The sequence below is a fragment of the Branchiostoma belcheri genome, unplaced genomic scaffold, assembly GCF_001625305.1.
Source record: "Branchiostoma belcheri isolate BF01 breed outbred unplaced genomic scaffold, Haploidv18h27 scaffold18, whole genome shotgun sequence".
NCBI classification, from domain to species: Eukaryota; Metazoa; Chordata; class Leptocardii; order Amphioxiformes; family Branchiostomatidae; genus Branchiostoma; species Branchiostoma belcheri.
The window spans coordinates 1,021,269-1,047,385 of NW_017803268.1; the positions used below are offsets into that span (position 1 = coordinate 1,021,269).

The 26,117-nt window shown below is 41.6% G+C and overlaps 1 protein-coding gene across 2 annotated transcripts; it reads right to left on the reverse strand.

Moving 5' to 3' along the window:
- Window positions 1–1,504: 1,504 nt before the first annotated feature.
- LOC109467476 lies at window positions 1,505–19,935 on the reverse strand. 2 transcript variants are annotated; one of them, XM_019765490.1, is made up of 9 exons: window positions 19,784–19,935; window positions 15,455–15,687; window positions 7,200–7,259; window positions 5,926–6,015; window positions 4,538–4,708; window positions 4,032–4,151; window positions 3,204–3,306; window positions 2,725–2,781; window positions 1,821–1,912 (listed from the first exon to the last, which is right to left on the reverse strand). In XM_019765490.1, exons 2-8 carry the CDS (start codon window positions 15,617–15,619, stop codon window positions 2,768–2,770), a joined length of 723 nt encoding a protein of 240 aa, XP_019621049.1. In that variant the 5' UTR covers window positions 15,620–15,687; window positions 19,784–19,935; the 3' UTR covers window positions 1,821–1,912; window positions 2,725–2,767. The 2 variants fall into 2 exon arrangements, with proteins under 2 accessions (XP_019621048.1, XP_019621049.1); XM_019765489.1 differs by lacking the exon at window positions 2,725–2,781 and having other exon boundaries at window positions 1,505–1,912; window positions 19,784–19,934.
- Between the last annotated feature and the right edge of the window lie 6,182 nt (window positions 19,936–26,117).

The following is a 26,117-nucleotide window of genomic DNA, read 5'->3' on the forward strand; positions in this document are numbered from 1 at the left end:
TTGAGTTAGCACAGTAGCATGTTAGTATCTCTCCTACATACCAAGCCAACTTCTTTGTACAGATTAGATAGAACACAATGCTGTAACACTCGCTATACGTTAACTTCAAGCAGAAAAATAGTCTTCTTTCGACACCAAAGGCGCTCCCGTAGCAAAAATATATCCTCAAAGATGCAACCTCTCAAAATCCACGCTAGCTACAGTACTATGTTCTCTGTTGTGAGTTTTGTCGAATATTGTCCAAATCATGCTAGTAAATAAATGCGTTTCAATCATAAAATACAATACTGTCATGGTTTTATTAGAAACAATATACGAAGTATATTCGTCAAAAATATGAAAATCTTAGCTGTGTTATCAAAAGACTAAACTTGGGAAAGATTGAATAGTCAAAGGGTACTTAAACGTTATATGGGCTAGCATTACGATGCCAAACTATATGTTGTTGACTGTTGTTACAAATTGTCCGATAGGGGTCGTTTTTAAGTCAATACGTGGTACCACAACATGCATCGAAATGCTTTTACAATGCCATGGCCACGTGACAAATTTGGGCAGTTAGCAATTGCGAAATATTGTTAGAAGTATATTCATTACAATACCTCCGTGTCGTTTGCAATTGGTTATGCATTCTGTTGTTAAACATAGTTTAAACAGTTTAATATGATAACTTCTCAGTGATAATCTTTTTAGTTCTTGACCCATATAACTCATATTGCAATAATAAAATAGCAAACGTATATCATTTCATGATTACTGGATACTAAAAACAGGGAAGTTTTGTTTTTGTTGACGATACCACTACCAGAAATAAGTAGAAATGCTACTTTTTACAAAAAGGAAAAGCAGGAAACAACTCTTCTTACATGCAAGAAAATATATCTGACACATTGACAAAACCAGTTAACATAAGATTAACCTTATACACTTTACAGTTCTACTTGTTACATCTAAATCTAAAAGATAACAGTATGTCAAAAAGAAATCTTACAATTAAAATAACTTCATACACACTACATATAATTAGCAAATGCCACCTAATAGCATCGCCATGAAATATTTAAGTCCAGAACGTTGTATATTGCCTTCAAATCTTGTGTTAGCTTTTTAATTTAGAGGAACTTTGCTTGCTCTTACACTAAAGCTAGAGCAATTTTCCCTCAAAGCCCTTGCTGCAGTTTGTAAGCGTGCCGGTAGGGGGTTAAAAGGAGCACTAATAATACTGATAAGCTGTTTCCTATCAAACACTAACTATGACTTGTATGTACACAATAATAACAGCACCAATGAGAAATCCCATAGAAATAGCTCTCAACAACCTGTTCATGAAGAAAATAGGAATTAATTGTTTCATTAGCTTCAATTTGTGTTGAATTGAAAGTATTCAATCTAAAAAAAAGGATATCCGGATGTCTGTCATAGGTGTCCGTAGTAGGGTTTCATATTGGACGAATTCGGTTGACCAAATTTAAAAATTAACCAAAAGAGGTTATATTAATTAAGGGAAAACGTTAGATTTGTGTCCTTCCAAATAATACTGTAGGAATGTACACATTTGGAATTTGTAGACGAATTGTATTGGCATATTCCTATTCACTTCAACAGAATTGTTCTATCCTCTACGCATGCTAGACGCTAGCTGGTTCCGGTTCAGCCGCTGCTTCCGGTTCCGGTTCGGCTGCTGCTTCCGGTTCCGGTTCAGCTGCCGGTTCCGATGCCGGTTCTGTTGTTGCTTCCGATTCCGGTGTGGATGGAGTTGCGGGCTCCGGTTCCGGTTCCGGTTTAGCTTCGGCTTCCGGTTCCGGCTTGGCCTCCGGTTCCGGTTCCGGCGTGGACTCGGCAGGCGGCGCAGTCTCAGTGATTGTCTCTGCAGTATCCTTGGGGACGTCAGGGGTCGCTTCTTTCGGGGTACCTGGAAGTAACAAGAAAAGCGCTTTGATGTTTTCATCGTGGTGTTGGACCTGATGGCACTGCACTCACCTGGACCATTTAGTCGATCACTCAACAGCTAGCTGATCAGCAAGCACCAATACGTCATGTTTTAGGGTGGTTTAGGGTGCTGCTGCCTTTGTGCTTGAAGGGTGGATAGGTCAATGAGGTTTAAAGATATCTTTGAATCTAATTGCAAATACAAAGAATGAAATTACTGTACTCATAGTTATCTTAAAATACTCATGAATATTAAAGCTGGGTCAACTTTTTCAGAACACCCTTCCCATAATGCCTGTGTCTCTAACCCACCAACATGGCGGCCGCAACTTACGTCATAGTCACGTGACTGCAAATGACCTACGGTGCCCGTCAGTTGTCGCTTAATCTCAAACAGTCTTTAAACGGTCTCGTCAAGAACTGAATACCACACAAATGATGCCAAGCCGCGAGCTGCAAATACTTACCAGAAATAGGCAAAGCAGGTTCTATATCAAACAAAACGGGTCTTCTCGTAGATGTGGATGGTGGTAGGGAAGGGGGAGGGGGGCTTCGTTCTTTGGGTCAAGAGGGTGGGCAGGGAAGACACAAATGAAAAATAAACAGACGACATGAAGACGCAGACTCGAACAAGGGACGATTTAGGATGTAAGTTCACTACAGACGACAGTACGAGTACATTGTTAATTTCATGAGAACCCTGACAAGGATGAGTTGTTGGTTTTAGCGCGCATGCGCCAATATTCAAAATGGCGCCGAGACCACCATGTTTTTCTCTACTGTTGAAAGACTCACCTAAAACTTAATTCAATCATCAGTGTCAGTCTGAGACCCGGAATTAGGCACTAGGCTCTGCACCGGCACAAAATAAACAAATGTGGATTAGTTATAAGAAAAAATATTAAAAGAAAAGAAGTATTAACGTGAAAATTATTCAAATAGAAGGGAAGTTAGGGTCAGTTTTTATTGGGAGAAGGGTGGAACGTCGTGGTAAGGATAGTTGGGGAGTTGTTGGGGAGGGCAAAAGAAAACAGAAAATGACAAAATAACATAAATTAGAGAAATTGAAAAACAAAACTTAAAATTCGACAAAATCAAAGTGGTGTTAGGTCAACACAGAAGAAAGGGAAAAAATGATACAAAAAAAACTTGGACTTTCGTTTTGTCTCCTGTGAAAATCTTGACGCTGTGTGTATTTCAGCTCCTCTCTTGTCGTATCTACTTCGTACTGTGTTTTCTTCTTTTTTTTTTCTTAAAAAAAGTGTCCCCCCTACCTGAGGCAACAATCTTGATGGACCCGTCCGGCTGCTGCACTGCCCTTTGGCCTGGCTTCAGGGCTACGGCCTTGGTCCCGTCATACACCACGATAGCTGGGGCCTGGGGTCAGCAACAACAAAAATTGTAAAAAAAAAAAAACATCAATAATGTACCTCTACATTGAACCGCGACGGAGGCCGACATCGTCTACCAGATACCTTTGACCCAGTGTTGACGTCACACTTCAAAGAAGCTACGTGACAAGCTTCACTGGGTCAGTCTACTGAGGAAGATCAGAGTGACTGGTCGAAAGCTCTAGGTGAGAGAATTTTTTGTGTTGGACCAAAAGTTTTAACTTTAAACATGTAACTACCATACAGATGAACTTTCATGATAGCATAATAATATACCTCTAATGTACTGGTCGTATACAAATTTAGCCACCAGAAATATGACACTGAAAATATCACAGATAAAGCTGTACAATGCGATGACAATGCAAGTTGTCATCATGCTATCATAGATACGTGACTGACTATAACGAAAAGGGCCCCAAATTCACCACTCTACCGCCCATTCGATGAATCATCACGATATCACGTATGTAAAACGTCAAAAAACAGAACTTATAATAATAAATCAATATAACAACAAGACATCCCTTCGCTCTGAAATTTGCCTTTGAAAAATATGATTCAAAAGAAACGTGGCAAATTGGGTGTTCCCTCTCTGAAGTATATGAAACAATGGTCAGATATGCGTATCTTTTGTTTATTGTAACGAAGGCTTACCCCGTGAACATAATAAGTAGCCATAATCTGGTGTCCATGGTAACTAAGGCTTACCTCGTGTCCATGGTAACCGGTGCAGAGTCCGAGGCAGCTGATGATGGCGGCGATCAGGGACAGCACGAACTCGATCACGGCGAAGATGAAGATAATTCCCCACAGGGCCCAGTGGTCGTCCTGGGGGTAGAAAAAAAATTCAGATTGTTTAAAAAACAACTATAAAGTGGATTTGTCACTTTCCTTGTTTATCTGGTTATCGAAACAACTATTTCCTTTCCCTACTGTGCTTGTCGTTGACTTAAAGTCACTTTATGGTATCAGTCTATTTTTGTTCCTTATAAAATAGTACACAATGCCCAGGCGAAAGCATCTAGTGGGTAAATTATATACGGATCTGGAATAAAATGGAAAATAATAGATACCAAAGATAAACAATGTTTCAAAATCCATATCTAATATTTCATATTTCATACTTAGATGATGTCCAAACATTTTTAAAACTGTCCCTTTTTTCAGAATGACTTTGACGTATCCCAGAAGGTTTTTGGCAAAAGTATACTTACATAGTACGGCCAGTAGACCTCGGGCTCCTCGGTGGGGCCTGCAGCGGCGTCAGCGTCTGCTCCGGTCCCGGCCAGCACGTTAGCGGTACCCGGCACAGAGGCGGGGGTCGGGAACTCATCGGCGGCGTCGTTACCGGCAGCGGCCGGGCGCCTCACGGTCACGTACGGCGGCTGGAAAAGTCACAATCATTACCTTTTTTTTGCCGGCAAACTGTCTCTTAGCGCTGACTAACTTCCCTGGCACTTCTTTTTGGCCAATTTCTACTCTTTCCAGCCTCTTCCCGAAGCCTGGTAGAGGCTAGCCTTTAGTTACCCCTGTATTACATGTACTTGTTTCTGTTCCTTTCGTGTAGGTTATTTATCAGACGTATTTGTATTCATTTTAAGAAATATCTGCTAATTTATCTGAATCTAAGAATTGATATCAAGGATTATTCATTTTTATTATTTCCAGTTTTGCTTGTTTGTGTCCAGTCTGGATGTCAATATGCACTCTTGTTCACTTGATTTCTGAACCATATATTTTGTATCTTCTTAACCCACTGGTGTCTTATAATTAAGCCCAAACGGGCAGGGTGCATAAAGCACAAGGCATTCATTCATTCATCATCGCAGTTGCTTCATTGTTGGCTTGTTTGTGTTCTTTCCTATGACTAAGAGCAACTTGTTTCTGTTTGAATTCCCAACGGTCGCACACAGGTCACGTCCCCAGCGTGATCTGTCGGTACCCTGGGCTCGTGATCAGCCCCAGCCTGCCTCCCGTCCGTCAGCAGTCCGTTAATAACGTATCATCTATCCGGGATGGTTGTTTTGTATACTTAGGAGATACGAAAGGTGCCTGATCTCTTGGAGGTGTCCGTTTGAAGGCGTTTGCTGACAGGTAGTTGGGGCTAACCGAATTCCAGTGTATCGTACTCAAGGATAAGATGAAGGAATCCCTCTTTTTAGGACTGTCTGTCTCTCTTTTCCTAGTCTCTTTTTCCCTCCCTCCCTCCCACTCTTTCTTTCTCTCTCTCTCCCTGTGTGTGCGTATGCGCGAGCGCACACCCGTGTGTGTATGTGTGCGTATGTGTGTTTCATTACGAAGGATGTGCTCTTAACTCTTAAAATATGATAAAAACACATGCACAAACACACAAGTAGATAATTAAATTTAAACCATTTAAATTGTTACCATGGTAACAGACAGTCTGGTTCAGGTCATTGACATTTTTGGTTTGGAGAAGAAGAGGAAACTGAGTAAAAACAATATGTTTTCCTTCGGTAAACATAATTACATCTAAACGAAACAGCACTGACTTTCAGTTCACCAGCCTCTATCCTTTCGGGTAACAAGCGTAAACAAGTAAACAAAATGCGGAAGGAATAGACAACAATAAACAACTCACGTTCCATTCGCCGATCTCGATGAGCGCGATGAGCCAACAGATGAGGGTAAGCAGGGCGGCCAGGAGGGCAAAGGTCAAGAATGTGGTGATCTGTGAAGATAAACAGGGACCGTTAATGACGTTACTGTGGTCAAAGGTCAGGGCAAAACTGCGGTGTTGGTGAAGAGGCGTGACACACTGGACACGTCCACATTATCTCTGGTATGTCCATCTGATAGCACCTCCTTGGAATGTCATTACATTCTTTCAATACTTCTATCTGGCAGTACTTGTTACCTTCGCCAAGAGGGTTATGTTTTTGGTAGCGTTCGAGGTGAGTTAAATTTGAGCCCCCTAGTAGCGTGTTATGGTACTGCAGCGGGAATTTTGGCTTTGATATCTCGTGAACTGGACATGCTAGGGTCACGAATTTGTGACCAAAAGATACTAGTACGTACTGCATATTTCGAAACACTCACTGCCGAGTAAAATCTTAAGCATTTAATTCCGTCTTTTTTCTTTCTTTTTGCCTTATTTCTTTCTTATCTCCGTGAAGATACTTTTCTAGATACTGTAGTACATGTAGCTGTCACATCTCATTATGAAAATGTAGATTTAACAAGCTGACAACTTAATCAGCTCCAGCCAATCGGAAGTCCCTCAGGCAGACTTATCCTTGACCCTGACCTGACCAAACGTTTGGCTAAAACACCGCTAAGTATACAGATTTCTTTTCAACCCCAGCTTTGTGATAAACTGTTTTTGGTGGTTACAAGAATTAACATATTCGATTGTGGTGCCTTCCACCCTTCTCTTAATCTATTTTAGTTTGTTTTTTTTTAAGAAAAATGTCAGTTTCTTATGTATTTGTTGTAAATTACCAGTAACAATCTATTAGTAAGAACATGTAACTCTAAACCGGTACAATGTAGGATACAATGTTAGCAATATTTCTTTTAATCATTTCTTTCAAATTTTACATACAACTACACATACAAATACATGGTGTGTTATGGCTTACCCCTTTTACACCAAGTGCTCTAAATGTTGGCGCATATTTTGTAATCTAAAACTTTCGTTTCGTACAATGTATTTAATGATGTAATATTTAGCTGTCAACATAGCTTTGTTTAAAAGAATATCTGACGTGTGTCCATAAAGGATATTTTTTCCTCTAGATATATTTGTGATTGTGTTTTGGCATTCCACCAAGTGGTAAACTCTGTCCAAAAGGATTAAACAATTTTACAATTTACAAATGAATGTTAGCAATATGATTTTCAAGACTGACTCACCAGGCATCCGTTCTCGGGTCTCCGTGCTGAGGCCACGGCAAATACACCAGCGATGATCACCTACAAGTGACAAACAACAGTTAATCAATGTTCTACATGTGCAAATTGAAGTGCTCCATGTTGAAGCCTTCAAAAACATTTCGGTGTGACAGTCGACTATCATTTTCACTAGAGGCGTGTTGCAAACGTCCAACACTAGTACTTGCTTGATGGATGTGAAACTTCACACTTTTGACGGAGTACGACGTCCACGTTGTTGTTCTCATCAACGATTTTTCACTTAAAAAATATGACGATGATTCATTTTGATATACCCGTTTACCAACTGCCATCATGGGTTTAGTCACATACGCCCATAACTCAAAAGTACTCTTTCTGTTTTCTGTAGGTTGTAACCATTACCAGCCTTTGATAGTACTAGTAATAGGTCATATAGTCTCCAGTGGACTAGCCTGGGTGCCAGCCCCATGGCACACTGTACACAAAGTATCTCAGTGAGCGTTCTCACTGATGAACTACTTTGTGTCCAGTGTGCTATGGGGCTGGCACCCAGGCTACCAGTGGACTAACAACGCGAGTTCACAACAAGTAAGGTTTAGCCAAGTAGGGAGTAAATAATTGGCCAGGGGATTTGAAGCTACCGTAGAGTTCATTACCCTTTCGCGGAGTGACTCTCCTGGCCAAATATTTCCCCTTTTTTTGCCAAATTCTACGATCCGTACCCCCGTAAGAAAGCCAGGCGGTAGCCACCGACGCTTGTAGGGGGTAGATCCATGTTTCGAATCGATGACGGGAACGCAAAAGTAAACGTACACAAAATTTGTAACAAAAGTATCCACTTGGGCTCCTTCAAACGAGTGTTTTTCGTGCCAACAAAAATTCCAGCCGAACTCTGCTCCAACTCCAACCCGGTAACGTCCTTGGGCGGCTAATGTGTAATGTGAACCCCAAGGTCACGCCACTTAATTGGAACCAGACTTCCAAACTACCGTAGGAATCCTCTGATTAGTTCCTTGTACTGTTGATGATGATGAGTCTCCAAAAGACTTTTTTTGCATGGTGAATAAATAGTAGAAATCGGCCTAAAAAGAATGTAGCAGGGGACTTAGCCGGTCATAGATGCAGGAAAACTGGACCCTATAGTTTATGGCCGGCTAACTCCCCTGGTCAGATACATTCTTTTTAGGCCGATTTCTTCCATTCATTCAGCCTGCAAAAGAGTCAGCACAAAACTTGGTCTTACATCGGTCAACAAAGACAATTTCTAGCATGATGATCCCATATCATAAAATGCAATATCTTTTGCTTCATCAAGCAAAAATTTTGCTTCGTCATGCAAAGTATAGGCTCGCTCATTTCACTCAGAAGGCAATCATGACAAAATTATCAAATTTATGTATTTATTAATTAATTATTACATTGCATCTTAGGGACTTGTATTAACACTGTATTTATTTCAATCTCCTATTAGTCTGGCACCAAATTATCATTTGATCTTTGACATACTTGACCTGAAAAATGGGGAAAACTGCGTTTTGTTACAGTAACTTTGGCCTAACTAAACTCAACTGTGACACAAGCCAAGTTCTAAAGACTGAGTGACAAAATATGATAAAGTCCCAGGACTCTATTAACGTCAAAGCAAGACCCGGGGTTACGCGTCTTTCCTGGTTCCTGTCGGCTGATGGGAGAAACAGACAGTCTACAAAACTGGAGTCACGAAGGGCACAGATAATTATAACTCAACTGCAGACATGCAAGCTATTAAACTTTAAAGTTTTACTTCATAATTTTACACAGCTTCACTTTTCTTTGCTTCTATCTAGGAAGAAGGAAATTAATCTAGCAAATTTGAAGATAGAAATCGTAAAACAGTGCCATGAACTAAGTAACAACTACTTAGTTAGGACGTAGACTGTTGTAGACATCAAAAGCTCAACGTAAGTCAGTATTCAAAGTATGATGTCTACTATTTATCTATAAACTCAGTGTTGAGCTGGACGAGCCTTTTACGTCATTCCTCCAAATAAGGACCCTAACAAGATTGCTCAAGCTGGTTATGTCTTTAACTCTCGGGCTGTCTCGTTATATCTCGCGTGAGGGCAGACAGATGTGTTTGTATGTCAAGTTCAAGTCGTGTTGTGACGCGTACCGCTACTGTGGCTACATAGTTACGTGATAAGTAGTTATACATGGCTTGGGAACTGCCCTTATAGGTCACTTCTGTAAAGGACCACCAACAAATAAATACCATAATAGAAGAACTACAGAGTTTGTTCATTGTGCATATTAGATGCGTTAGTATAAATTATGCATTTTTAATGATAAAATTTACATAAAACTATCTGGGATGTTATTATCATTAGAAACCATGTGTAACTTGACATAAAACCCATATAATTCTATTGTTGAAACGAAAATTACTAAATTTAGCAAAAAAATGCCTGTCAGAAACCCGTTGCCATGGCAACACAAAAAATTATTATCTTATTCCAATGATACAGAATAGTTGCCAACAATATGTTAGGAAAAGTCACCAAGTTTGGCCGTTCTAGCACTATCCGTTCAGACGCTACGTGACATCAAAGTTGGCGCGGGCACTTTTAGCCCCCCCCCCCCGGTCTAGATAGGGTTTAAAACAGCGCTTCCTTTTGTTTTTCTCCCCTTCGACACATACACATATGCATTCGTTAGATTTTATCCATGATAAATTCATGTCAATGCCATAAGATTTTGTAGCCTGGGTGTTATCCGATTTTTTTTTTTTGCTAAATAAATAGTGCATGTCAAATGCAATTGAAAAATCTACAAAGCTACAACTTTCTAACAAGTCATCTTTTAGCGTTCTCACAAAGATGTCATGTCAATGTTGTTTTGACTGCTGTTGAATCCATTAACTATCTCACTAATGAAGTTTTTTTTTCAGACAGGGTCTTTCTAAATCGGTTGTTTCAGACGACCAATCAGTCAGGGGAGATTGTCAGCTGACATTCTTTTCTTTCACACCAAAATGTCGTCTGAAAAAATATGGTTGACCTTTTATGACCTTGCCTTCCTAGACTGACAAATATAGTTTACGGGAATCGATTTCCGACACCACTTCCGTTTAAGACTGCCAAAACGATTTTATGTTAATTTTTTATTTGACCTTTACTTTGACCTCATCAATTTTAGTGATATATCTTCATTCTTCCCCACTAATACTTAGGCCATGTTCATTACCTTCGCCAAGAAGGTTATGTTTTCGTTGGCGTTCGTGTGTCTGTGTGTGTGTGTGTGTGTGTGTGTGTGAGCACGATAACTCAAGAAGGCTAAGATGGATTGTCTTGATACTTGGTAGGTGGGTAGGTCTTCATGAGACGTGGAACTGATTAGATTTTGGGCCCCCTAGCGGCTTGTTATGGTACTGCAGCTGAACTTCCGGTTTTGATATCTCGTGATCTAGACATGCTAGGGTGACGAAATTTGGATGGAAGGTAGCTCTTGTGCTAGGGAACAAGTGACGTGAGTTTGGGCTCTGGAACTGCAGGGACATTAGTTGAAAAATGTTTAAAGGCGGATAACTCAAGAACCGACTGATGGATCGTCGTGATTTTTAGCATGTAGGTAGCTGAAGCGATGCTTGACATAATGATATTACAATTATGCAAATATTAATGTAATTTGCATAATTAATGAGGAAATTCTATAAATCAGCTGCATTCCATGATAGGACGATTCAAGCTTGTGACATGTAATTCAGAACGGCAGAAATACAGGCAGATATTGATTATGCAAATGAAGACTTAATTTGCATAATTAACAAGAAAATGTTATAATTACATAGTGGTAATGTCTGGAATTTCATACTTGGGATATTTGAAACTTATGTGAAGGTGAACATAATTAAACATAACTTATTCAAATAAGGAACTCATTTGCATAATTTATGAGAACATGCTATAATGGCATGCATTGATAAGATAAGACTTCTTGTGTAGAATATGATCAACAGATATAATTGATGCAATATAGGATCCTATTTGCACAATCAGGGGGATTCATCTATAATTTCTTAGTCATAAAGGCTAACATCATTTGGCGAAGGTATGAGATCGTGGAACTCTAGTTTGATTATATGGATGACATCCGCGCGCGCATGAATTCAACCATACTGTAAATCGTACAAACGTTCCGTCAAAGCAGTTGCAAAATGAGGAAATATATACCGTTAGTTGAATAAAAAAACATTGGAAAACGATACCAATCGATTGAATGTCACAGAATGCCAAAATCAAACGAAAAAGACGAAAATGTAAAGAAATGAATTTGAAGACTAGATTATTCACCAAACCATACTCTTTGTCATTTCGTTAACCTTCAAAACCACGTAGATTTCATAATGAAAGCAATTTTGTTTGCCAAACTTTTTTTATTCGCACGCTAGCATCAGCTTTGGGGTTTCCAGAGGATGTTATCCATAATCAAATCAACATGGCCTTACTATCAATGACTAGATACATTATATTTCTTCCGTACTACAAAAGCTACACAAAACAGCATTTAAGGAGGGATGGATTAATCAACTAGTGACGAGTCAAATTATCAGGATAATTGAAATGCCTTCTCTCTCCTCTTATTTTGAAATGATTTTGGTGACACGGGATTGATCCAGTGATTGATGGAATCTGAATCCATAACACATGTTGTCCCACTTTATCGTTGTACCGACCAAAAAGCTTTTTAGTATTTGATGTATCTGATGCTATTTATCGCGTGTTTAAAGTTTTTATATGTATGTAGGAAATATGTGGTAACATTATCAGCTAGTAGCTGCCTAGTGTCCGCATTGTATTGTTGTAATAAGGAAAAAAAGTTTATAGCCTGGAGGACAGACCGCCGAGGCTGCCTGGCCTCTACAACGCTAGTCCAGTCCAGTGCACGCTTGGGGTTTGACGCTAGAGGTTTTAATTAGGTCTGCGGGACAACAGTAATTAGAAAAGCCGTCTGGAAAGATCGACCGCCAGGGCAAAGTAGCCTGAAACCCAGCGCTGTTAGCTACCGGCCCCAAAAAATTCGTTCCCTGCCAACAAGGGATTGAATTCTTCGAAGCGGATCTGTTTGTAATTGTAGCTAACAGTAACAGGGCTGGATTTGAGGCTAACTGCAAAGGCCCTGTGCGAACAAACCAGGGCCGAACACTCTAAAGGTAGCCCATAAAATTTAAGTGGTCTCTAGGTGTAACGTGAACAGTGCTGTCCAAAGATGTAGCAAACATAGCTACTAGTACTAGTATGTTACTGTAATACTCGGAGGATTGGGAGCCAAAAGCTAAGCCCACTAGGCCAGGAATTAAATGCTTGATTTGTTGCCAAGGTGAGTTCAGGTTATTTACAAAAACACTCCACAGTGAGCCTCGTTAAAAATTAGGTCTTTGAGTTGTACAAGAAGATTCTTTGTTCAGAAACTACTGGGTTTTCACATCCGACGTTACGGTGGCCGTTTTTGTATTTTACCACGAAGAAATAGCTCGAGCCAGGCTAGCTACAATACAAAACAAAACCCTTTTTTACGTCAGCGACATCGCATTTTTTTGCCTGTTGATTGAACTTATTACATGAAAAATACTATTAAATTGACTTTGAAAATCTAGTTATATTGCTATGAAATACCTTTGGGTGCCTTTAAATTGTCTGTTTAAAATTCAGTCCTTATAATATGTACTAGTACTTCTGCGAAAGAAAATAGTTGGTTACTTGGTGGCGTCATTGACGGTCAAGTGCTTAGCATTTTTGACATCGCCCGTATTGACATGTTCGTGTTGCCTGTAGCGTGAGTCGGTCAGGCCGCAATATTAGGTTATGGACACCCGGTGTAGCGTGCCGGACAGGACGTGGAAATCTGCTACATTTCTCGGGCTCGAGGACAGGATATGCCGACCGGGGTCACAAGTATTCTCCAAGCAGAGGTTTGGGTTTTGGGGGTATTTTAGCGTGTTTTAGGCTTTTTTTATCGGGGTTTCTCTTTTGCACTGAATTTTTTTCCCACAGTTGGGTTTGGTGGGAAAAAAATTCATTGCAAAAGAGAAACCCCGATAAAAAAAAGCCTAAAAACACGCTTAAAATACCTCCCAAACCTCTGCTTGGAGAGTAGGTCACAAGGAGGTACCCTAGCAATGCCTAGCTTTGCCACCGATGTAGTCACTGTTAGCCTGGATGCCAGGCTATTTCCAGGGTCCACTCTCCAAGCAGAAGTTTGGGCCTTTGGCTTATTTTTGGTGTGTTTCTTGGCTTTTGTATCGGGCTTGACTTTGTTGCACTGGTATCTTTTTTGTACCAGCCCCCCAAAAATAAGCCCAAACCCAAACCTATGCTTGGAGAGTACCAGAACCTATATAGGCCAGTTCCTCGGCTCCAAGGCAAACATGTCCACAAAGAAAGACTAGTACTAGTAGCCTGGCACCCAGGCTCAGCAGCATGGCACCCAGGCTAGAGCAATGTATGACTATGGGCCCACGTGTCCGGGGAACCATGCCTATCAACGAGAGAAGCGTATGATTATAAAACGATTTTTCTCTAATTCTGAATCTGATACATTATAAGCTTAGGGAGGGGCGAGATTGAACAGCGTTTTAGAAGCAATTACGCCTTGCACTCAACCGTCTTTAATGTTGCACCCATTAGGCATAGTTACTGAATTGTCCCTTCCCGCCCTAGCACCGGGGGTCAACCAAACACCCAAACGCTCAGCCTGGGAACGTCCCAAATCAATAAATTGCTCTAGGGACGAGAAGGCGGAGCTGTCGTAAATGTTTATGTCGTAAAACGTCTCCAATAGGGCGGGAAATGGCGCTCGGATTGCGTCATAGTCAATTCTAACGACATTTCAGGCATTGACATTGACATTGAGAATTCCATGTGCATTTCTTCATCACTAAACAAGTAGAATTCCAATAAAATTCCAAATAAATCCACAGTAATGTATTGTAAAGAAGTTAATGACCTAACGACTGAAAATATTAAACAATGAAATTTACAAACGAGTACGAAAATAAAAGAACCTAAAATTGGACTTTTCAGCATAGCAGAAATACAGACAAATATTACATAATTCATCTTGGGCGCAGTTCCAAATTCAGAACGATCTATATCTTGCAGCTGTGCATTGCCCGTCTTCAATAATACATAATATTTAAAATAAATGCTTTATTTTTGAGATTTGCTGAATGTGGCATTTTTTTTCAATTACAGGGTTTTCGCTAACCCCTATTTTCCCCTCTATCGTTCTATTAACCAACCTACAACTGCCATCGACACTGGATGGATAATCTTTCAAACCATCACAAACCTCTCAGGTATCTGTCTGGTTGGAAGACTGCCAACTCTAGGGGTGAACGCCGAATGCAACGCCAAATAAAGAATTAGGACCCAAAAGAACGAACGGTCGATAAATTCTGCATGTGTCTAGTCCGTACGGGGTTTGTGTTACATACAACATGTACATACAGGCCAGTGCGAATCTGAGGGGTGCAATTTTTCCTTTTGTTTACTAGCAGCGACGCTAAAGTTGCAGCTGCCCAAATGTCGCGCTACGTGTACCGTGTTAGTGGAGTTTCTCGCACCGTTTTATGATATGTGGAGCTATTACGTCGGCATTTTAAGCCTGTGGAACATTTGGGCATGTTCTGACCGGTCTGTAGTGTTGTGTCTGCTTGGAGATTTTTTTTTCGCTTGACCGCAACTGAACCTCCACGTAGCACTTTTGGGAAATTCTAATTAGACCACAGTAACAGTAACTGTTGAAAATCCTAAAATCCAAGTAAATAATATGTAATAAAACTAAAGCATTTTGATGTTATGGTGGAAACAACATATAACATTAAATGGGAAAACTGCCATAAAAATCGTACAGATACTACCAAATAAAGAATGGAGTTTTTAACAATCTTTTATCATGAAACTTTCCTTCTTGATTTGAACCACGTTTTCGCATTTTGAAATCGTGTTTTGGCAGGGGTGTGACACGCGGCCATATCATTAAGTCTGTGAACTAAAAGTTCATTAACAGCTGCTAAAATAGAACATTTCTACACAAAATATGTGTTTATCTTTTTTTTTTTAAGTCACAGATTTATGTGTGTCATACATAGTCGTATGCAGAAATCATGTCGATTTTTCTAGTTCTTTCTACAAAATTTCTGAACAACCTGATTTTCAAAAGAGAGAGGAGCCGTTATCTTATGGTAACAAATATGTGTGAAGAAGAGCCGTACTCACCGCGATGCCGCTCCATATGGGCGCGCCTGTCAGAGCCACCAGCGGCGCACACTGCCCGTGACACGCTCCCAGCCCCACGATTCCCGTGATGAAACTCACGAACCCGAGAATCACCAACAAAATCCCCACAAACCACGCCGCTCGAGGACTGTACATGATCGCCATCTTGGTTTTTCCTCACAACTCTGTTTCAGCACTGCGGCGGTCCTCTGCTGACGTAATAATCAAACGATCTGAGGGAAAGAAGCGAAAACACAGTCAGATCTAGAAGTTCAATCATAAGACAAGATTTTTGTATGCGGGCCCGATTTGTGGGACGGCCTCTGTCCTCTGATGACGTAATAATCAAACGATCTGAGGGAAAGAAGCGAAAACACGGTCAGATTTTCAAGTTCACAGACAGAAGATGAGATTTGTGAAATGGCGGGCCTGGTCTCAGTTCCTCAAACTCTGCGGTACGATCCTTTTCCTCTGATGACGTAATAATCAAACGATCTGAGAGAAAAAAAAAACAACAAGCGAAAACACAGTCAGATCTAATAAAAGTTCAGTCAGAGGACGAGGTTTTTTTAGGGTCGAGCCCGATCTAAGTTCCTCATAAGTTTGAGGAACTGCATGCGTCTGTCCTCTGATGACGTAATAATCAAACGATCTGAGAGAAAAAAACAAGCGAAAACACAGTCAGATCTAAAAGTTCACAGTCAGATGACGAGATTTTTTTTAAATTTCGAGCCCGATCTTGCATTGCAATAGGTTCCTCACAACTTTGAGGCACTGCGTGTCCTCTGATGACGTAATAACCAAACGATCTGAGAGAAAAAGAAGCGAAAACGACACAGACCTTCACTAAAACTTCACAGAAAGACGGAGAGATTTTTGAGAGGGCGGGCCCAGAGGTTACGTTCAAAGATAATGTTTCCCAAACAAGGGAACTCGCCACGGAGGCTCAATGCTATATTTGTTTTAGATATTGCGATAAACTGAAGCCACATGCTTCACGCAGAGCAGAAATACCGTCTGTCCCGTGGAGTTATCAATCTGCATAGGAGTTGTGTGGTCCAGGATTATCATATTCATAACTTAATCTTTTAAAGGGGCATTGTGTAAAAATATTTGCACAAAAAATGGAGATATTTCGATTGAAAAAAATGTAATTTGATTGTAAGTCGCTTCCGTTTTTCAAAATATTCGTGCAATTATCTCATATTTCTTACATTTATGGTTGGCACTAAAATCGCCTAGATGAGGTGCAATCAGTTTGTGGTGCCACCACAAACTACCAAAATGTAAACAAACATGGCTGACAGCTGTGTTTCCAGCCTTTGAACACACTTGTAAGGCATTTTGCCAGCTCTACTTCCTGAGTGGCAGTTATTTGTAACGGGGTAGGTTAACTTAGTTACTTTGTAAAGAATTGACTAGAAAATTGACTTTTTTTTAGCATCCTAATTTTACATAATGCAGCTCTTTAAAATAAGAAACACCGGTTCCAGATTTTACGATTCGAATACGATTTCTAACCACGTGTAGGACTTACAGGAGCTTACAGTAGGACTTGTATCGCTTGTAAACATGTTGGTCAGAATTTCCGATCGTTAGTAACACTCAATTTTCAGTCTACGGAAACTGGCATGACAGAAGACACAGGGTACCTCCAACCGTATCGTATCAAGGGACGCCATCTTGTTTACACAGTGTCAGAGGTTGAAACATTTACGATGACAAAACGTCGATAAAGGCTTGAGAAAAGTACAGAATCGCGATTAAAACCCCGTCCTTCAAACGGCCGCATGTTCCCCGCCCCTCCCCCTTCCTACAAACACATACGGAACATTCGTAGCCTCCACCGCAGGCTCCACGACGGGCGTTTTATTCCGCCCTAACTTTACTGGTTGCGTAATTGTTTGCAGACTGCAGCCGTTTTCACTCAGATTTCACCCTATTTCTACAATATTAACCAACGTGAAAGAACATAAAGCAATATTTTAATAATTAAAATATAGGATAAAACAATACTTAAATATTTAATATATTAGCTATATAGAATAACACATCAGCCAGGGAGCAGGGTTTGTTATAAAGTCTACAGACCGTGTAGGCAAAGTAACTTCTAAGCAGATGTATGGTTTTTATTTCCGGTTTTGCCTTTCTAGTGGCCCGCGCTTTTTTGTTCTCTGTTGGCTCCCCATGGAAGCATGCGGCCTTGAGTGAGTGAGTGAGTTGGCGGGAAGACCCCATGCGTCTGCTTAGAGATTAACGCCACCCGCCCGGCTAGAGTTTCCGACGGGCCAGTGTGACGTGGGAAAGTGGGCCGCCCAACGCCGGGGTCCGGCACAGGAATGCGCGGCTCGTATGACCCACATGGCCCGGCAAGGGGTTCTCAAGAGTACAGGCTAGCCCGGTCTATTCTCCAAGCAGAGGTTTGGGTTTTGGGATTATTTTTTTGCGTGTTTTTGGTTTTTTTAAAGGGCTTTTTTTGCACTTGTATATCTTTTTACCCCAACCCAACGTAAGATGCCAGTGCTAAAAAGCCCAATGAAAAGCCTAAAACACGCCAAAATGAGCCAAAACTCAACCTCTGCTAGCATGCTTGTAGAATAAGCCTTGTCGCCATTTTCCTTACTAACACACTCTTCTCCTTTCAATTCTGTTTTTTTCTCTGACATATCTATCTGTAAAAATGAGGCTAACTTCAGAAATTATTTAAAAGATTTTGGGAATGCTCAGAACAGCCGCGTTCCATTGAAGTAGATCCTGGATAATCCAAACAAAAATCGCGGATGAAACCTGGATTAGCCAATCCTCTGCAATCATCCACAAACTGACTGTCTCAGTTACAAGCGTAAGAGCGATAAAAAAATGTTTAATAGCGTAGAAGAAGAAAAAATGCAAAATGACCCCCCCTCAAAAAAAACTTCACAAAATTTAAGTTTGCAGGAATACAAACAGTGTGGATCATAAACATAGTCTAAAACACTGCAACTTTTATGGCAAAAACATGAAGTCAGGGAAACTGTTATATAAAATAATGAGATCATTAAAAGAATCACTCCTAATTGTGTAAGAGTAGTGGAAAGGGAATACGCATGGAGGTATTTGGCGAGGTAAATCATGCCCAGATCGTGGGGGGAGATAACATGATTGAAACCAGAGTGACAGCCAAAATACATCTCTCCGCTCCCGCGTTGTTGATAATTTCCAGAAGCGGCCCCGCCCTACAGTGGTAGCCTGGTATCCAGTCTGATCGTTGTCGGGACCGCAGGAGCTCTTTCCCGCCCGCCTCACATAGGTTTCCCGGTGTGTGTTTCACGAGAGATGGGGGGAAACCAAATCCCCAAGCATACTGTCTCTTAGTGTAACTCTCCTACCGGGACGGCCTGTTGCACTGGGCGGGGGAAGCTATTAGAGCCCTGCCCCCGAAGACACAGCCTGCCTGAACACCCCAACCACGTAAGACTGGATCCGAGGCTAGCCCTACAGGCACACAGTATCACATCCCCCCACAAAAACTTCCGCTCAGAAATACTACAACAAGTTTTCTCACTGTCTTCTCTCTTTGCGAACTACAAGGACAAGTGCGCATCGCACGAGGGACTATTTTGGCTTCCCCCTTTGCTCTGTAAATACGTAATTGTTGGGAGTATGTCACGCCGATGTCGGGAAAGCGTGACCCAGACGGCTGGGAAAACATCGGGGACTGTTAGCGGGAAAACTAGACCTTCTCAACCGCCGGAAACCCCGTAAAACCTCCCTGCCCCTATCCTACCAGCCCGTCTGCTTTGAATCTCTAGCTGTAGCTGCCGACGTGTGGTGCTAAACACGCAAGGCTTACCATCAGTATCGCACAATCCGCAACTTTCTAAGAAACCCTTGAGGTACGAAAGCGTCCCGTACCAGAATCTTGCACTACACTCTGATCTACACTACAAACCAACGTACACCTCGCTAGCTTGGCACCAAAGTTTTAAACAACCTCGCGAAGGGGCACTGGTGTTATCCGCTAGAGTTTATCGATTCGTACGGCCAGAGGAAGGGAACTGACGGCGTGTTTTGGTTTTCTCTGTGCGTACAGAGGCGCTAGGGTTGTGTGGCAGAAGGATGGAGGGAGGGAAAAGCGATCTCAACATGCCGATCTAGAGGCACGCGGAGCATCCAGCGGCGCTAGGGGTGGGAGTGGCCGCCTTTACGGTCGCAACAGATCTAGTTGCATCCCATATATCCACGTCTAGATATAATATAGCCCTAGCCGAGCATATATAGATCACGGGTTGTCATCTTTATGACGAGAGAGGGTAAACATGTCCGAAAAGTAGGACCAGGGAGACTCACCTAGAGGGTCTTGGCAGCACGGCTGGCTCGCTGGGAATCGAACTCGGGACCGTTGGTTTTGTAGGCTGCAGCTGGGTGACCAATAGGGTGACGAATGGCGGTGGCTTGTAGCGTGGGGCGCGGCTGGGACTGGTCACAACTGCAACTGTCATCAGCGAGGGTCACCATGGGGGATACACAAACACCGCTGTAGTCAAGACATGGGGGAGTCTTTCTAACATCTTATGGTACCCATATAGGTTATACGTGACTGTTATAGGAATATTGGCAATGTGCGATGCACGAGGCATATACGATAATACCCACTTTCCGCACGGACGTTTAATTAGTAAAGAGGCTCACCCTCTATGGATTTTCGATATATAATTGACCCTCCACCCGACATTTCCCTCAAGTGCGGGGCTATCACAATCTATAATTTCACTCCCCACCTCTTTCTATATTCTTCATTTTTTGTCTTTCTTGTACCATGATAAGTCTATTCTTCAGGGACATTGTACATGTATTTTATTGCAAATTCCTGCGCGAAGGCTATTTCAAATAAGAAGGATAAAAGAACATTGAAACAGAGTACAAAATAACTTCAGAATATACAAAATAAAAGGTAATTTTCTAAACCTATAGCCTGGGTTCCAAACCCATAGCGCACTGGACACAGGCTCACTGAGATACTTTGTGTCCAGTTACGGGTTTGGAACCCAGGCTACTAAATCAATAGCTATGTTTAAAACTATTTTCTATAAGATTTTTACGCTCCTAAAGGAGGGCCTGCAAGGGGGGGGGGTAGTGATTCCGAAGTACGCAAATTTTTCGCCGCCTATTACGAATTACGTTAAAGTTTCAGAGCTGATTACAACTTTACGATTTGCAGCTAATGTCCAATTACGAATTACGTTGATTTTTGCGGAGGCTGCCTACGAATTACGAAGTCTAATTAAGGCCCGATTTAGACTAGAAACGGTATACCGTTTCGAAACGGTACGAAACGTTTCGCCACAGAAAACGGTTCGTCTTTAGACACAGAGGCGGAAGCGTTTCGGGCCGCCCGTGGCGCAGGATGTTTCTGACCCACAGTGACCTATGATGACCTCCCCAAAGCGCTTCTACGGTTTGCCTCATTGGCCTTATGATACTTGTGTTTCAGGGCCTTGAACTTCGCCCGAACCTGCTTTGGGGTGCGTAAATACCCCTCAGCCGCCAGCCCGTCCACAAGCATCTGTATGCCCTCCCTATTACGCGAGGTCTCCAAGCGGGATTGTATAGTTTGATCGGCCCACAAGCTGATCAAGCAGCGGATCTCTTCTTGGGTCCAGACCCTCCCCTGGCCTTCTGCCATCCCCTCAGACATAAAGGATGACGAAAATTCGAGAAATGCATGATATAAAATGGCGAAAATGGACACAATCGAATATGGCGCGAATCTACCAGAAAATGGACGCGTGCGGGCTTATTAGCATGTGATTAGCATATGACACGTGACCTGGTTTACCGTTTCAAGAAACCCTTTGACTTTAGACCTAGCAAAAAGCGTTTCGGGCCCCCCGCTGAAGGGTTCTGAAACGGTCGAAAACCACGATGGAGGTGGTTTTCGGAAACGGTCCGCGAAAACCCATAACAAACCGTTTTTTCCTCTTTAGACCGGGAACGGTTAACCGTTCCGAAACGTTTCCCTGGCCAAAACCCCTTAAGCGTTTCTAGTCTAAATCGGGCCTAATAAAACGGCCTGATTACGCCTTACGAAAAAGGGCTTGCAGGCCCTCCTGAATCGAAACTAGTGGACCGGCCCGTTGGTGTTTGTTTGTCCACCACTTGACCCCTACCGGGCACAGCTGAAAAAGGCGAAAGGTCACGGGTGGCCGGGTCAGCGTGGGGTCAACGCCGCAGGATTATCTGGATCAACATTCGGTTACAGATTCAGGTCAGTAGCCTCGAACTACCAGGCTTCGGGAAGCGGATAGAAAGAGTAGAAATCAGCCAGAATTTCAAAGACAGATGGAAGTTGGTCCGAAATCATGAGAGAACATTTTGCCGCTCCCGGGCCAACTCCCCTGGAATATTTTCTGTCTTTCTAAATTCTAGCCGGTTTCTACTATTTTGCAGCCGCTTCCCGAAGCCTGGTAAAGGCTATCAGGTCAGTACAAACCCAGACAGCCAGAAAGAATGGAGTCTGGCCCAGATCGCAAAAATAGCTGAAGTTTGCCAAAGAAGGGGAATCAGGGCATTATAGTATATCCAGGACATCATGTATCAAACGCCCTTGGTGAATACACAGTGCCAACGGTTCAAAATTGTTCTTCTCTGACCTACTAACTGATCGTGGAAAGGAAGCCAGTATTGAAATAAAGTGGTCCAGCAACCTTACCCCTCCTCTATAGAAATCTTCATCATATATATATAAAGGTAAGATTGATTCAGGCAAAACTGACAAAAATTTACAAGTTACAGTTGACAACAAACCAATTTTTAAGAGTTTTCGATGATCATCTGGAATAATTAACGTATCTATTTGTTCGTACATTTATATCTGAGGCAAACTCCGGAAACAATTAATTCAGTATTTTCTGTTAAAATACTAATATGGCAGCCAATGGAAAATCAAACAGTTTTTTCGCCAGGTTTTAATTCAGGCAAAATGTCTTTTTCTCTTTTTTTTCTATTCTGTATACATCTATAATTTAGTAGGCATCCTTCCATCTCGAGACATCTTTTAATAAATATGGAAGTGGTGTATAATCAATATTTCCGGTGGTTTAGATAGGAAGAACGGAGATCATGTGGAAGACAGGAATGTGATGTCGCTGTTTATTTGTCAGTGAATAAACAAATCATCATTCAGATTTGTGCGAGGGCGAAATGGGGGCGTACGTGTACGCGTTTTGCGTGAGTCAAACCATCATCACCAACCCACGCACAAACCACAAATGATCCTCCCCTCACCCTGAAGTCAAAGTGACGTCTGTGTCGGAAGGAAGCGGCGGAAACCACATTGTTAGCCTCTACAAGCGGAGCCCGGGGGCAGTGACTTCAGGAATGCCGCGCGCCCCTCCGGACAGAACCCGACACGCCCAGGGTAGACCCGAAACACGAGGCTGCGATAAGGGTTTCACGCGATACCGGAATGTAAACACAACACTCCTTCGCTGAACCACATATCTACACTGTGAAAATACAATTTTAATTTTCTACCAGAGATATGATTTCAGATCTTTAATTATTAGATCCAGAATAGACATAATCCACAGTTATCCACTTAAAACCAGGCTTGAAGTAAAAACATGTAGTTCACAATCCCCTTTACACCATCTATACCAGGACCTGACATGCCACACCCACTCTTCAGTGACTCAAATTGAGTGATTCAACGAAGAAACATTTAAGTAATTCATAACATAGACCATTAAAAATCACTCGCCAAAGGTCGAAGGCAAACCATTTTGCATCGTAGGAATAGTTTGGTGTCGAATGACATGTTACTGTGACGGTGAGGGCTGTGTTGAACTTTGAACAAGTCAAGTTCACCGCACTTCAAAGGAATTTGTTTTGTATGACTCTTAGGTTGAGAAATATATGGGGGAGACACAAAATAGGCTTCCTTTGGTTTGGTCTTACTACTCATGCAGTTAGTATGTGAGGCAAAAAGAATTGCCACACGTCCAAATCGTCAGTCGGTCAAGTTTGTTTTTATTATACGTATACGTAAGTTTCCAAACGTGATATGATATAATAGTGACTATATTCCGATGACTAATATTGAATATTTAGCTCCATGTTTTGATACCCTTGCAAATATTCAGACCCAGTCTTTTCTGATACTATAGTATATCACAGCCAGTAATATTTTGGTGTCACATATATCTTTGGACGTTTACGTAATATTTCTGTTCTAGTCCCAACAATTGTCCATACCAGATTTAGAACGAACCTCTGTCAGTACATGTAGTCACCCATAAATATAAATTCTGAAACAGTAGGGTGGTTCATGGCGTAACGACAGAGCGTTATGTTCGGCTAGGAGGTCCCGAGTTCGAATCTTGCGGGCCATGCCACTGATCTTATGCCCTTGGGAAAGGCACTTTACACGAATTTCCCATGAATATGACATGAGTATGTCTGTTTTCCAAATGAGAGTGCAGTTGGCGGCATAAAAATAAGTTGGAAAATCTTGAGTGTGCCGCCACCATGTAATAAATGTTGGAATTAAAAAAAAAAACTCAAACGCGCCAAAAATAAGCCTACCCTAACTTACATGACTAAGCCGAAGATTGGAGAGTGACTGGCATCCAGGCTATGAAAATAACAGGAGCCTACTGAAAAAGAAACACCTGTTGTGGGGGAGTCATGTCAGGGGATTGGAGCTGCTAAGTCAGATTAAGACATCGATACGCGTGATGCCCGATTTTTGACCCTTGTCAATCTTAGATAGAAAACAACAAGACCAAAAATGCTTTGATTATCTGCAATCCCAAACATTAACTAGAAATGTAACATTATGCAAAGCAAATGCATCATGTTTACCTTCGCATATGGTCTGCTCTGTTAATTCTTACTTAAACACATTCACATATATGGTGACAGGAGTCTAAATCCCTCCTACTATAAAATTGCAACATTATGTAACCCAACACCAGTTACCATGGTGAGAGACAATCTGGTTATTGACCAGATCAGAGGTCAGTGTTTAGAATGGAAGAAGAAGAAGAAGACTGAACGTAGCGAAAACAATATGTTTTCCTTCGGTAAACATAATTAAATAGAGAAAAATATTGCACATGTCTGAATAGACGACGACTTAGAGAAATATTGAGGGAATGATTGTCCTTGTAGGTAGTCACAGGGGGCAGGACGTCCCACAGGGCATAATACTGGGACCGACCCAAACCAAGGCCAGCGTCCTTCAGGCGTGACGGTATGAACATACTGAAACCAACAGGGCGACTCAAGAATTCGATGCTAATTCTTAAACATGGACTATGTATGATAACTTACTGTACATTTAATACCGGCGCCGATTATAAGAGTCAATTATGGTATTTGGTGTGCTATCATGGTGTCGTTTTTCGTTAGATAATCTCTTATGAAGAGAGGATGACAAGACGGTTGTATCAGAGACATTAAATCGGTTTGAGGCAGACGACAGGGATGGTTTTGGTGACAAGGCGTCGTTGCCCCTCGTTATCACCATATTATGTCTGTACCAAGACTGGAATCCATCTATCAGAAGGGACTTCGCGAAAAACATGCTGTGATTCTGAATAATGTTCATTTTTCTTCCGCAAGGAACTCCACTGAGAAAAACATGGACTTTTGAACCCCATGTGGGGCTATGTGGGAAGGTTACGCATCCTAACAGTTACAAGCAAAATAACTTTGATTCAAAGTTTGAAGCCACAAGTGGCTTTTTCTGATGTTTTGTACATGTATACCGTTACGTACTTAAATATAGTAATTCTAACTATAGTGAACTTATTTTCTTTATTGGTTTGCATTAACCCTTCTTTATGATCTTCCTGGATGCTGTGCTATATATTAGTTTACCTGGTCATTCATACATATTGTCCCCTCACTGTCAGGTAGCGAGCATGGGGGCCAAACTGTAGGATAGTACCCAAACTAATTTGGGAGGGGTTATCCATTCAATATCCCGTAGTGTTATTGATGCTCTCCTTAGGCTTAGTAAAAACGAACGTTCCCTACTTTAACTCTTTCCACTCATCTCCAAGCAGAGGTAGAGATGGACAATAGTGGCGTTTTCGGACGGATCCGTTTCCTGACAATTACCATGGGTTGTGTGTCCAGAAAACGTTACAATTTTTCCATCCTGACTTGGAGTTGAAGCTCCCACCAGTGAAAAACAAGTAGATAGGAAACGTTTAATGGCAGGGAGCGGATATTAACCATCATGTGGGCAGCGTGCTTCCCATGATAACGGACAAGCTGTGCGGATGTAGCGGCTTACATATGCACGTCTTACAACAAAACACAGTGGCAACACATTACATACATTATAAAGTACAGTACTAAGAAAGTCCCTAGAAATTAGAAACACCGCCAAGAGCTGTACGAGAATATAGTTTCAAACTATACTACATGTACTACGCGATACAAGTTGCCATAAGTTTGTATCACGTACAGTAAAGTTATACTTAAGAGTATGTTACAATGATATGCCGAATCGTGCAATGCCCGCCTAAAAGAGCTCTGACGACAAAAAGGTTTAAACGTGTTTAATACCTATTGTGGGTTCATTGTCTCCCCCAGGCCTATCCAAACCATGCAAAATTTCTATAACACACACACACACAGCAAATGCACGACTAACAAACAAACCAAGCAA

Coding starts and splice junctions, on each gene's coding strand:
- LOC109467476 (XM_019765489.1), bottom strand. CDS start 15,619: ATGGCGATCATGTACAGTCCTCGAGCGGCGTGGTTTGTGGGGATTTTG. Junction 6,016..7,199: donor GACCCGAGAACGGATGCCTG/GTGAGTCAGTCT, acceptor TTATCTTCACAG/ATCACCACATTCTTGACCTT. Junction 4,709..5,925: donor TCGAGATCGGCGAATGGAAC/GTGAGTTGTTTA, acceptor TGACTTTTCCAG/CCGCCGTACGTGACCGTGAG.